The 14,733-nt window shown below is 40.8% G+C and overlaps 1 protein-coding gene and 1 long non-coding RNA gene across 5 annotated transcripts in view; one reads left to right on the plus strand and one right to left on the minus strand.

The window, feature by feature from the left end:
- cfap221 (cilia and flagella associated protein 221) overlaps positions 1 to 14,733 on the plus strand; it is a 236,769-nt gene that overhangs the window by 85,888 nt on the left and 136,148 nt on the right. For all 4 annotated transcript variants that reach the window (XM_041200050.1, XM_041200053.1, XM_041200051.1 and 1 more), the window contains 2 exons: positions 2,288 to 2,391; positions 5,296 to 5,455. In XM_041200050.1, the coding sequence (XP_041055984.1) occupies positions 2,288 to 2,391; positions 5,296 to 5,455 (264 nt within the window). The remainder of the gene's footprint in view (positions 1 to 2,287; positions 2,392 to 5,295; positions 5,456 to 14,733) is intronic.
- Positions 1,783 to 4,222, minus strand: LOC121284580. The gene is made up of 4 exons (XR_005944522.1): positions 4,081 to 4,222; positions 2,883 to 2,933; positions 2,704 to 2,787; positions 1,783 to 2,556 (listed from the first exon to the last, which is right to left on the minus strand). It is a non-coding gene; the product is annotated as an uncharacterized LOC121284580 (long non-coding RNA).

Below are 14,733 nucleotides of genomic sequence, written 5' to 3' on the forward strand. Positions count from 1 at the left end.
ATCTGGCCCCCTGGAAAAGCAGTTTCTTGAAATACAAAAGGTTAGCTTGCTCATCACATGACCCCCATTCACAAACTGGCTAGTTACCAAATTTAGGATGGAATTTTCCATTCTGGAGACCAAGTGTGGTATTAGGCTGGGCAACATGGTAGGAAATTTGTGGCCGATTTCGCACTTGGAAGCTCGTTAATTAAGCATAGATGAGTTTCTCTTCAAATCACATGACGGGTCGGGAACTGATTAATCCGACCCACCGTCACCTGATGGAGGTGAAGTTCACTCTCTCCAGCCCAGTTTTGAGAAGAAGACGTTTCCAGATGGCTGCGTGAAAAAGAGAGCTGCCCAGAAATTTAATAATGACTCACTAGAGGCACTCATCAATGGTGTGTGGCAACACTGGGATGTCCTCTACCCCAGGGATGTCTCCAGGAAGCCCAACCAACAACCTCACCTCGCTAGCCTGGAGGCTATTGCAAAGATAGTCAGCGTATCAGGCACCCACCCAAGAATCACCATAGGAAGAGGATCAAGAATCTCATCCACTCTGCCAGGATAAGTCAACCTTAGGTTCATACTCTCATAATGGCATCATGCACTCAAAGGGTTACACTGCTCAGTGATCTCACACAATATTAGTGGAGGACACATCACCAATGATTGTCTCAAGGGCAGTTTAACATCTCCAACATCTTATCTATCATGCTGCACAAACTGCATCCTCACCCCTTACTGGGGAGGGCTCAGCACACACAGTAGGCATGCATGCTTCCCAACCTCTGTTCCATCCCTTCTCAACATATTTCATCCATTTGTCTCCATCCTAGCCAAGCTTGCCCACAACAAGAAGGAGAGAGCCCAGACCGGAGGAGGGAGGGCCGACATCGTGGAGCTAACCAAATTCGAGGAGGATGCCGCCGAGCTGGCGGGTGAAGAAGGGAAGGTGAGATCGGCCTCTCCCACAAACCAGAATGGATGAGTCCTCCATGAGTTGGTCACATCTTGACATTCTCAGCGAGTTGCAATGTTGTATTCAGTCTGTTCGTGAACTAAATCTATTCGCTCTCTCTTAAAGGCACCAGCAGGCCCAGACATACCTTTCGGTCCAACATAAGCCCCAGCCTCCATGCTATATCAGATGAGGAAGCTGAGGAGCCATTAGGAGAAGGCCATCACTGAGTTCACCTGCACCCTCCAGCAGCTCAGAGACACACACCCCAGAGTTTCCTAGTTATTCACTCTCATACTGGCCTAGCCAGCAACACCCACATTCCATAAATGAATAAAAAAGAAAGCTAGAGTACAGGGAAATACACATTGGGAAACCCATTGTCCTTGGCCTTAAGAACAGGGAATAAACACCAGCTACAAAGGAAGTGGTAAAAAGGCAGTTATCAAAGTAATTGACAGAAGCAAAAATAAGCAGAAGTAAACTTTAAGCTGATGCAATCAATATTGTACTGGGTTCTTTAAATTCTCATGTATCTTCTGCTCAGCAATCCTCAATACCTGTTTTAATAGGGCAAGAGGTGAAACAGGTCAAATAAGACTGAGGTGCATGAGAGCATGGCATCAATTTCACTTCATTTCCATGGAACTGCACTACATGCAACTACCTGAAATGACATGAGGCTGGCAAAAAAAGGACAAAGATCCAAGGTCACAGAACCTTGCCCAGTTTTTGGATTAGGTCTGCTAATTTACATCTGCAAATTGGACAGACCCAATCAGAAATTTAGACTACTCGATCTAAACCAGTGCCCTTAGTAATGCTGTTGGGGATGGAAGAATCAAAAAAACATTATAATTCTTAATAACTAACATTTGTTTTCTGAAAATATCCTGATATGGAACTTCTTTTATGAACTCTTCTATAAACCTCCTTCTCTCGGTTTTTCTCAACTGTTCTTCTCTTTCAATTTTATCTGCCAGATATTTTGTCCTGCATAAAACTCAATATTGAAGTTTAATGACTATATATGGAAGAGGATATTTCCATAACTTTCAGAATTTAGTGTGAAAGTGCATCCCTGTTTTTCTTTTTACAAAATTCAATAGCTTTGGTATCTTTTTATGCAGCACGTTTTAAATAATACACATAACACATTTGAAGGACCTCATGTTATTGCTAGATAGCTGAATTTACTTGTATTTTAACATATTTTATAGTTCTGAATGATCTTTGTATCAGATAGCTATAGAGATTGACCTATTTGTTTGCCTTTACATGTATAACACAACCTGTATTTGACTACAGATGTTAATTGTATTATTTTTCCAAACTTTGCAGCAAGGAAATCACCATCCCTTTGTGCTGCAGCTGTCCAGTTGATTTTGAGTTCCAGTTAAATTTTCTACAAACTCATCATGCATTCACAATTCAGCCAACAGCAGGTGTGAGAGAACTTCCAATGTTATTTTCGCATTTTATACAAGTAATTATTGCTGATCCACACCCTGTACTCAATACACCAAACTAAGTAAATGTTTTTTTTTTTGTACTGGCTGGAAATCTTAGGTAAAACTGTTGTTGAAACTCTAGATTTGGAGTTCTTCTTCCTTAAATTTAAAAGAAATAAAAATTATTCATTATTTTCCCTGAATATATTCAATATTCTTTTAACAAATGTACAGGAACTAGGAAAGTAAGCTTGCAAATAACGATTCAAGTCAACAATTTATTGTTGGAGAACTAAGTTAACTAACCATGCAAAATGTTGATTTCATATACTGCTCAATATCCGGTCGAGTGCACACCTTTCAACAAGTTCTAATTGCTTGTTAATTCATCTTCAATGTATGTGTTTGAAAAAATGAACAGAATCATTAAAGGATTCATAAATATTTCTGATTTAAAAATGCATTTTAAATATAAGGCTACTTACTTTTACATGTTCAGATTTTCTTCCTTCATTTAATTTCAGCTGTCAGAAATACTGTGTATACAATGCAGTGAAATAGGTTTACAATAACAGCAATTGATTTTTTATTTCATGCAAACATACCAAAATAGGACAGAAAAATAACCTCTTATCTATCAAGCCTGTCCCATTCTGTTCGGCTGTGATCAGATAACATAGCCTCAATACTCGTCATCCAGCAACATGCATGCAATCTTCTGCGGGAGGCAGACAAACACAGAAAAAGAAATTTCAGGACAATACAGGGGTAATTGGAATTATGAAAAATTCTTCACCGGCCCCCAAAGATGAACAGAAACCAGTTCCAGGAGATAACATTGCATTACCAAACATCCTGTCAAACGTAGTATGCATTCGTATCAGTCTCCTGTAGGAACTCATTCAGCTCCCTTTTGATTTTTGTTGCAAATCTGCCTCCACTCCAGAAGTTAGCAACCTATTCCAGAGGTCAATGATCCGCTTGGAAAAATAAAACTTTGTGACAACGAACATGGATTTATGCTTACATAACCTGTAGACATGCCCCCTTATACTCCCCATCTAATTCAATTAATCTAAACACTTGTATACAGTCTCATCATTATTTTAAATACTTCGATCAAGGCTCCTCGATGTTTATGCTTTTATAGGCTGAAGATCCAGATTCCTGAACTTACTGTGATGCCAATGGGTTTTTTAATTAATTATCAACCTGCTCTAAACCTTTCCAGAGCTCGCCATCTCTATAATATGAGGCAACATGATCTCTACACAGCATCTCAATGGGATTAAATAAAGTCTTATGCAATAGCATTATTTTTTTCTATTTTATATTGAATTGACTGCATTATTATTCCTAATACTCTTAACAGCTTTTGATTTGGCTTTTTGGTACTGGTGGTGGATCTTTAGACACTCATGTACTTTATAACCCAAGTTTCCTTCCTTTTCAACAGACTTTAAGACTGTTTTGATTCAAATCAATTCATAGGCAACTGTACCTACTGCAAGCTGACCTGTTGATATGGATCCTCAGAAACCTCTACCAATTTCTTTGTTAATTTAGTACTTCACATTTAGAGGTTAAAGTAATGAGGAATCATCAATGTATCAAAACCATCATTTTTCTAACTTTATTAAAATAATTTTATGTTTGCACATACAAAATTCACCTGTGGCTTACCCTTTGCATTTCTTAGTGGTCTTTTTTCAGCTTGGAGCTTCCTTTATCATTTCCTGTTATGTTTCAGTGTTCCTCCACGATAGGTGTCAGTTCCATGGTAGATCATCTGACCGCTTAGAGCACAAATGTTTTGAAAGCTTAGTGTAGCTGGTGAATGTCTTCTGTGTGACAATGGAAATATAAGGTGTGAAAGCATTGGAGAGGGTGCAGAAGGGATTTGCAAAGATGGTTTCAGGGATGAGAAACTTTGGATGTGAGGATGGATTGGAGAGGCTGAGTCTGTTTTCCATAGGAAAAAAGAGGGCTGGGAGGAGATTTGATGGGAGTGTTCAGAATCATGAGGGGTTTGGTTAGAGTGGATAGGGAGAAACTATTCCTACTCATGAAGGGATCATGAATGAGATGGCACAGATTTGGAGGGCTTGTGGAGGAAGCAAGGGCGATATGGGGTGGGAGGGGGCTTTCTCGCACAGCGAGTGGTTGAGGTCTGGAGTGCACTGCCTGGGAGTGTGGTGGAGGCAGATTCAATCAAGGCATTCAAAATGGAATTAGACTGTTATTTGAAAAGGAAGAATGTGCAGAGTTATGGGGAAGAGGAGGAGAATGGACTAAGAAAATTGCTCATTCAGAGAGCTGGTACAGACAAGATGGGCCGAATGGCCTCCCCCTGCACTGTAAATTCCGTGATCCTGTGAAGTTTCCTAGGGGATTCTCCAAATTGGCTATGGTAACTGTGGCAGCTGGTTCAACAGAAATACTGGGCTGAATTTAATGGTAGTGGCCCCAAAGGCAGGCTGGAAAGCCGGGGCAGCCCCACCACGAGCATTTCTCAAGCCCCAAAGCAATTCAATGCACTTCAGGCAATTAACTGATTAGCAACAGGGCGTTCAGCCCTTTAGGAGTGAAGATCCAGCCTCCAAGAGCTGCCAGCCAATCAGTGGGTTGGAAACTCTTTAGTCCCAGCTGTACCACCGGGAACAGTGGCCATTGCTAATACTGCAGCCAGCCAGGACCAGCAACAATGGAGGAGGCCCTAGAATTAATTTTCTCCCATGATCCTTGCATCTACCCAAAGTTACGGAGGCTAATATGGAGAATGCCTCAGAAAATTCCCGTTATTTGTGTTCAAACAATACGAAAGATCATACATATTATAAGTAATGTAATGTTTTTATAAATGTAAATGTATGATGAATGTCTTAATTTATTGCATAGGAATAATACCAGCTGATGGACAAGTTGACATTGTTGTCACGTACACACCCTCTGATCGTGCTACGGCTCAAATTAAGGTGCAAATCCTCATTTCACAGTTCAACTCAAAGCCTTGCATCTGTACTATTACTGGGACTTCTCCTCCAGGACTGGACTTTAGGTAAGTGGTGGCTCAAGAAACAAAAAATTGAATCATTTGCTGTTTTGTGAAGATTTTCAATTGGCCCATTTATCGCCACAAAATTAGGGCAAAGTTATTTTGAATTAAGCAATTTCAAGCTAATATAAAATATTTGATAAGTGCATGGTATTGAACTTCTATGGCGCTATCATAGATATGAACCCTAAGATTCCAAGCAGTCGATTGTTGTAAAAACCAATTTAATGTCCTTTAGGGAAGGGAATCTCTTGTCCTTACCTGGTCTGGCCTGGCCTGCATGTGACTCCAGGCCCATAGCAATGTTAATTCTTTCCCATAGTAGAAATAGACTGAAACCTATTCTTAAATATGCCCTCTGAAATGGCCTAGCAAGTCACTAAGTTGTCACCACCAACTTCTCAAGGCCAACAAGGGATGGGCAATAAATGCTGGCCCAGCCAGTGAAGCCTATATCCTGTGAACGAATAATAAAAACAAGTGCACTCAGTACTCTGGTGCAGCTGCAGAGGGGCTGGCAGAGAGTGACCCAGGCCAGAACACCAATAAGGAGTGCCAGCAAAGGATCAGGCTGCTCAGGACGCTAGCAACCAGGGATCAGTGCAATGTTGAGCATTGTACGCAATCGAATATATTGCAGGTGGTGTAATTACCTGCAAATGTCAGAGAGGCAATGTTGGAGACAGATGAGAATATCGTGGACTTCTGTCACTCACTTATGTCAGCTCCTTCAGGAGGACCTACGTCCTTGTGGATTGGGAGGCAATACTAATAGCTTTAGAAGTCACCACGACTTGAATTTTTATGTCTGCGGGTCTTTCCAAGGCTCTGCAAGGGACATGTGGAAGTGGAGGTGGGGAAAGGCTGCCTCATCCTCTTGGTTTTGCTGTGAAGATCTGCATGGAGAACACAAAGAATTAGCTCACAGTTAAGCACAATTGCTTTTTGCATCAATGTTTCAGGTATTACTTCATATGTCTAATTGTCAACACCAGACTGGAAGCATCCTTACTCAAATTCCTTGAAATGGCAGCCTCTCCATCTGTGCACAATCGCTCATGATCTTCCCCATCCAATTTCAACCTCTCCTCTTCAGTGGGGGTCGATATGCGAATGTCCAGGACACCACCACCAGTCTTAGAGCGCTTCCTGCGGTTATGAGCTCTTTTTTCCTGCAGGCAGACAAAAGGATTGCATGTTATTCCAATGGTTACACAACTGCTTTATGAGCATTGATGTCTATGACAGCTCCTGTGCCCTCCCTAGAAACACACACACACACACACACACACACTCCTGCAACTGGTACAACTTTCAGAGCATGAAGTGGCTCCCAGACATTCAGTCCACAGTCCTATCTAATGATGAGGCCTGTAACCCAAATCCTGTCTGGCATTTCTCTCACTTGCTCATTTATATTGCTTGATGCCCTTATGAGTGCCGCTTTGCAGTAACTACATGGTGCCATTTACCCCTATGGAGTACAGAAAATCGTTCATCCTTTTCCTGAGTTGAGCCTAAGTTCTTGTATGGACCCCACGGCCACTGACCTCCACTGTGACCTTCATCCAGGCTGCCTTGGTCAGACAGGAGGGCCTTCTGCTGCCATCCCCAGGAAACAGGACATCCCGCCATTCGGCCTGGAGAAGAATCTGCAGGGAGCAATCGCGGAAACATGGGGCCACTTGTCTGCCACGCACGGATGTTTCTCACTTTGGTATGGGGTAGTAGCAGCTCCAGGGATGCAGTTGGAGAGGGAATGGCTGCAGTTGCAGTTCTGTAAAGCTGCTCTTTAAGTAAGGTGCCCGAACCTACCATGAGGTAAAAGCAGAGCATCGAATTCCTGCCAGGCCCTCCGCAAGATTCGCCACACTCTTCAACTATGAGGAAGTAATTGGCTGTCCACCATGTGCTCACACATGGCTAATAGTCCCACCTACACACACAAGTGTTATGCACTCCTGTCACGCCACTGACAACCTCGTTGCTACTGGAAGATTCTGCCCATTGAGTCTTTTATTCAGGCAGTTGAAATCTTATCAGCAATTCGGGTGAGGGCTGCTTTATTACTGTTTGCAAGATATTGGTAGGTTTTAATGATAGACATCACCCACTCAGTGCACATCACCCAGTTTATAAAGCAAATTATGAAATCAAGTTATTTGTGACCACATTTTTTATTCATCTTTCTGTTCCTCCTATTGTCTTATTTTGTTCTTGAATTTTATTTTTTTTCCAACTGAGATAGTATTCTTTTGTTATTCACTCATTCTTGCCAGTGTTTTTGTGAAATCAGAATATTATAGCATAGAAGGTGGTAATTTAGCTCAACATATCTTGGCTCTCTGAGTAGGGGTATTATTGCATGTCTGCATTCATGTGTGGAGTAATATCTAGTTAATGGGAGGAGTTGAAAACAAATTGTATATTTAAGTACACCATACAATGCAGGCTAATGTACGTTAAGGGAAATGTAGCATTCAAAGAAAAACATTAAACTGATTTAAGCCCAATAAAATTTATACATCATTTGCATCATGAGAATTGTCTAGTAAAACATGAAAATTGCAATCCTGTATAAACAAATTTCTTAAATTGATACTATAAAATATTTTGTAACACATGTAATGATTGGCATAACCTCATTATGATTTAATGAGTGATTAATGCTAATTTGCATTATTATTCTAAACCAAAAAGAGTATAATCACTGTTTGGCATTCAAAGTGCATACTTTGTTTTCCAACAGTGGTTTTCCTTTAATTATGCCTATTGCAGCAATTGTACATTGTGGCCTTAAGGCAACTGACAAGAGGTAATTACAGCTACACTACAGAAGTAGTGTAACACACTGCACGTTCCATGGTATAATATTATAAAATATCCTATGATTTGAATTATCCTGAGCAAATGCCACAGAAGTTATAGAGTCATAGATGTTTACAGCACAGAAGGAGTCCATTCAGCCCATCGTGTCAGTGCCGGTCAACAAAGATCTGACGACACTAGTCCCATTTTCCAGCATGTGGCCCATAGCCCTGGAGGCTATGGCAATGCAAGTGAATTTCTAAATACTTCTTAAATGTTACGAGAGTTTCTGACTCAACACCCTTTCAGGCAGTGAGTTCCAGACTCCCATCACACTTTAGGTACAAAAAATTCTCCTCAACTCCCCTCTTAGCCTTCTACCTCTTACCTTAAATCTATGCCCCTTGGTTATTGATCCCGCTACTAATGGAAAAAATGCCTTCCTATCTACCGTATCTTTGCCCCTCGTAAACTTATACGCCTTTATCAGGTCCCCTCACAATCTTCATTGCTCCAAGGAAAACAACCCCAGCCTATCCAATCTTTCCTCATAGCTCAGACCCTCCAGCCCAGGCAGCATCCTGGTAAGTCTCCTCTGAACCCTCTTCGGTGTAATCACATCCTTCCTATAATATGGTGACCAGAACTGCACTCAGTACTCCATCGTTTTATACAGTTATACAGTTCCAGTATAACCTCCCTGCTCTTGTATTCTGTGCCTTAGCTAATAAAGGCAAGTATCTCATATGCCTTCTTAACCACCTGATCTACTTGACCTCCTACCTTCAGGGATCTGTGGATATACACACCAAGGTCCTTCTGACTTTCAGTAGTTTCCGGGGTCCTACCATTCATCGTGTAACCCCTTGCCTTGTTAGCCCTCCTCAAGTGCATTACCTCACACTTTTCCAGGTTGAATTCCATTTCCCATTGCTCTGCCCACCTGTCCAGTCCATTGATATCCTCCTACGTTTTATGGCTAACCTCCTCACTGTTTACCATCCTACCAATTTTTGTATCATCTGCGAACTTCTTGATCATACCCCCTACATTTAATTCCAAATCACTTATGTACACCACAAACAGCAAGGGCCCCAGCACAGAGCCCTGCAGAACCCCACTGGAAACAGACTTCCAATCACAGAAACACCCCTCTACCATCACCCTCTGCTTCCTGCCTCTTAACCAATTTTGGATCCAACCTGCCACTTTGCCTTGGATCCCATGGGCTCTTACTTTCTTGACCAGTCTGCCATGAGGGACCTCATCAAAAGCCTTGATAAAGTCTATGTAGATCACATCAAATGCATTACCCTCATCAACACTCCCGGCTACCTCCTTAAAAAATTTGATCAAATTTATCAAACACGACCTTCCCTTAACAAGTCCAAGCTGACCATACCTGATTAATCTGCATCTCTCCAAGTGCAGATATATTCTGTACCTCAAAATTCTTTCTAGAACTTCCCCACCACCGAAGTTAGACTGACTGGCCTGTAATTTCTTAGTCTATCCCTTCCTCCCTTGTTAAATAATGGGTCGATGTTAGCAGTCCTCCAGTCCTCTGGCACCTCACCTGTGGCCAGAGAGAATTTGAAAATTACTGCCAGGGCCCCTGACATCTCTTCCCTTGCCTCCCTCAACAGCCTGGGATATAATTCATCCGAGCCTGAGGATTTGTCCATTTTTAAGGCTGCTAAACCCATTAGTACCTCCTCTCTATGTTAATTTCCTCTAATATTTCACATAGTGAAATTGTTCTGTTAGTAAATATATATTTGACAACCACACCAGTAACAGACAAAAACTTATCAATGGCATTCAATGTTTATTGTTGATATAGCGAAATTACCAACCACATAATATGCATCCAAGCAAAAGGTTAAACCAATTAAAAATAATTTAGGCTTTTCCCACTATAGTCCAAATGTTTCAACGTTTATCTCATGTTGCTTGATCTTTTTGATCATATAAAAACCTATTTGCTGAACCATTTGAAATTCAAGCAACTGGGAAATCCACGAAGTTTTGGGTTTTCATTTTCCTGAAATGGAATATGCACTTTCTTCCCATAGGAATACACACCATTTACCTTAATCTAAAACACTTGGGTGCAGATTGCTATAAGTTAAGGCTTATGGAAACCCAGTGTGTGTCTAATGCTGCAAGTTATCCAGCTAAACCCTTACATCTTAGCAGCACAGAATATTGGTAACTTCCTTCAGTTTGTCCGGATAAGATTAGTCTATCCTTTGCCTTGTATGATTAACTGGAGCCAAATGGAAAGAACCTCAGCTTTCAATGACAAATTGATCTCTCCAGGTCTCATTATTAAGCCAAGTTGACTGGGCAAACAACAACTGCATCTTGGGATATTGTGAATCTGCATGTCTCAGGTATTGTGTATCTGTGTTTACCATATTGAATATATTTATTTGCAATCTCTCTTCACCAGGCTTGTCATCTTCAAACCAAGTCAACCACAGTGAAAGTCTGCTTATCTCCCTTTTCCACACCCTCCCACTCAGAAGCATATAGCACTAGCTGGTAAATGTTGCTTGATGAAATAAAACAAGACTTGAACAGTTGACCAGTGTTTCAGAACATTGCAGTATACATATAAAATCTGTGATAAATATCATATGGTGTTATGTTATACTTCTAATTAGAAACCAAAACTGAGTGCAATACTTCACAAATATAGATTTCCAATATCCATCCCAATTTCAAATAATTAGATATTGAGTATTGCTGAAAAAAGACATTTTGCCAAAGCATTTTGTCTTGCACTTGCCAGGACAATCACGAGAACACCAATGTCAGGGAAGCAACATTTTTATACTGTGTGAGAAGAGAGTGCTGATTGGTTGGCAAGTGGACTTTGATTGCTGGAGGCATTGCCATGGAGAATGCACCAGTTAATGGTGACTGACAATTAATTGCCAAGCATTGTTTGAAATTTTAAACCAGACAAATTGACACTGATTGGTCAAGGCATTGCCCTGAGGAATGGACCAGTGAATGGTTGTCACTTATTTTGCTTAGCTGAAACAGACACAATGGACTGAATTTTGCCTTTGGCGAGCAGGGGGCGGGGCCTGTTCACCGACGCGCAACATGACGCAGGATGATATTGGGGGGAATGTAGGGTTTAAAAAAGTTTAATAAATTTACTAACATGTCCCATCTCATGGGACATTGTTACATGAGGGGGACATGTTAAGGATTTTTTTCTTCTGTTTTTAATGTTTATACAACTTTCAGTGATCTCCTGAGGCAGCACTTAGCCTCAGGGAGATGTGTGCTCTTTCATGTACATGCGCGAAAGAGTGCACTTTTGCATTTGTGGAATCCCCTCCGCCCGCACAGGAAGCGCATAGCGCTTCCCACCAGGCATCATGCCGGGCGGGTTTAATTGGCCCGCCCACTTAAAATGGTGGCAGGGCCTGCTTCTCTGACAGGGATCAGCTCCCCGCCCGTCAGAGATTGGGTCGGGCCCACCCGCCCGGTAGGCAGAAAATTCTGCCCAATATGTGTACATGTTCTTTCTGTCTGCAACGAACGGGGCCCTGTGGATTAATATTTAGCTTCCAGTACGTGCAAATGCGCCACACTATGAGCCTGACTCACAATCTTAAGTTGGTTGTCAGTGTAATGTTTAGCACATTGAGGATTATTTAGCAAATATTGTCCAATCGTGGAATCACATCTAATGTTGGACACTGTTTTGAGTTTTGCAAGCATGGGCTGGTTAGGTACAGTCTGTACCCTGCTTGTTGCGAACAGCGGAAGAGACATGCTGTTTGATACGATCCGCTGGTCTTTGGGACGTACGGCCTACATATGTAGCATCACACTGGCACTGAAATTCATATACCACGTTATTCATTTGTGTGATAGGCAGAACATCTTTTTGGCTTGATAGCAGCATCGTGTTAGTGGTGAATACCATTCATTTGCTACTGCATAGTAGCAGCGTGAAACAGCTAGCTTCAACTGTTGCTCAAATTATTGAGATATCTTGCCCTTCCAGGCTAATCTGAGGTAGACTGGGCACTTGACAGGGCAGAAAGTGATGGCCTCGGGCCCATTCATGAGTTTGCATGATATACAACGCAACATGATCTGATCAGGGTAGCCGTTATCCCACAGGATGTCTTTGATGTGCCCTATTTCAGCATCAAACTTGCAAGGTGAGCAAATGCTTTGAGTCCTATTTACAAGGTTGCTGATAAGGCCAATCTTATAGTGCACGGAACTGTAAGAATCCCAAAGCATGTATTGACTTGTGAAGGTAAGCTTGCATCTCATAATTAACTGGTGCATCCTTCATGGCAATCAGTGTCCACTTGTCAATCAATCAGCGCTCTCTTCTCATTAAGTATAAAGTTGTTGCTTCCCCTGGCATTGGTATTCTTGCAATTGTCCTGATGAGTGCAAGATGAAGAGCTTCGACAAAATGTCTTTTTTCAACAATACTCAAGTTCTGTACTACCAAGCGACTATTTAATTAGATAAAAACAAAAAAACTGCGGATGCTGGAAATCCAAAACAAAAACAGAATTACCTGGAAAAACTCAGCAGGTCTGGCAGTTCTGTCGAAGGGTCATGAGGACTCAAAACGTCAACTCTTTTCTTCTCCGCCGATGCTGCCAGACCTGCTGAGTTTTTCCAGGTAATTCTGTTTTTGTTTTTGACTATTTAATTAGATCTAGGTCAAAATGATCTAGAGTTGTTGTGTAAATCTAGATGAGAAAGATATTGATTCTTTTAAGTTTATCCTGTGGAACATTTTACAACGTAATACTTCAAGGGGTAATAATTCTTTTCCAACCCAAACTAATCAGTAAAACAAGGATCTTCCATAATATTCATAATTTTTCAACATAACAAAAAATGTTCAGGGGAAACATAAAGGCCCAGATTTTTCTGCCAAAAAAAAGATGAGACTAATGGCACTCACCGTTATTTATGTGAAAATGATATAGAAATTTCAAGTGAAAGGTGGGTGAGTTAAACTCAAATATCCAAAGGCTGCTGTTTGAGTTGTGCTGTTCTGCAATTAGCTTGTTATAAATGACATTTCAATGGCTCACCACCAAAATGCATTGTATGGTGTGAAGTTGCTGTATTTATGCAGTGGATATGGGCTAAACTCACCACACAAAGTTTTGGTCATTCCAAATTAAGTACCCTTTTATTGGTGTGGTAAGCATTAATTACTGCCAATCAACCTGCCAGTCACATTCTTTCAGCTTGCATTTTCAACAAAGGCTTGGCCTAAATGGCCAAGTGGTTATGGTACTGGGTTTGTAACCCCAAGATCAAAAGTTCAAATCTCACAATGGCAAACTATGAAATAATGTAACTTCATTATGAAACAGATGGAAACGTGTTTGTACTCGAAAGAGTTACAAGAGCTCACAGTCATATCAAACAGAAGACATTGCATTTTCAACAACATGCCACACAAAAGTTTTAATAACCTAAACATGCAAGGGCATGTCTAACTCATGGCAGGCTCCATTAGATACCCTGCTACAACAAAATTTCATCCACTGCTGTAGGAATGATTTATGGAAAGTAATAATCGATTCAGATTATCCTGATTCAAACTAGCCAGAATGATAAGGAGTACGTCTAATTTCACAATAGTACATGAATATTTGAGGGAGGGAAGACAATGTCCTTAATACATTTGTAATACTTATGGAACAGATGAGCTTTCTGGTTTTTTTTACAACATGATTTTGAAATAAATAAAGCAATAGGTTGTACCCAGGACTTAGACAAGGACTTTTCTGTCTAACATTTTCTGGGTAACTATTTAGGTAAGTAAATTGGAACTGTCCAAAGTCTCCGACTCTAGCTTAGAATCGGATACTTTTTGGAGGATCCTGGGGAGCAAGGGAATTGCCCATTGGAAGTTCAGATTTCCTGGGCAGTTCCGACAGAGTCTGTGCATTGGGACTTTGGTGGGATCCTGAACCGCATCTTGGACAGTCCGCCCGGTCTCCAACGATCTGGAGATTGGAAAATCTGGGCCATAAACATTGGGGATCCATTATTTAAATTTAAAAAAAATTATAGCTTTTCTACTGTTGGGAAATGCATGTGCATCTATTCAATGTATGTTCAGAATTGACAATATACATTGTAATGTTGGTCTGATATAGCAGAGCTTTACTCGATTATTTAGGAGTTTAGGAGGAAATGCAACAAAGACATGTCCAGCTAAAATTGTCTAGAGACAAATAGGAATTTAGTTCTATTTATTTAAATAAAATTATGTAATAGGAAATGATAATGCAAATTGTTCTACGGCAAAAATAGGCTTAATACACCAATAGCTCTTGTTCTTGGTCTATATTTTCTTATCTTGTCATAAAATGTTCAAAATTGCAGTGTATATGCCAATAGAAGAAAGATATAAAGGCGTAGATTTCCAAGGGTGGAGTTCTTCTAACCTACCA

The sequence above is a fragment of the Carcharodon carcharias genome, chromosome 12, assembly GCF_017639515.1.
Source record: "Carcharodon carcharias isolate sCarCar2 chromosome 12, sCarCar2.pri, whole genome shotgun sequence".
Taxonomy (NCBI): domain Eukaryota; kingdom Metazoa; phylum Chordata; class Chondrichthyes; order Lamniformes; family Lamnidae; genus Carcharodon; species Carcharodon carcharias.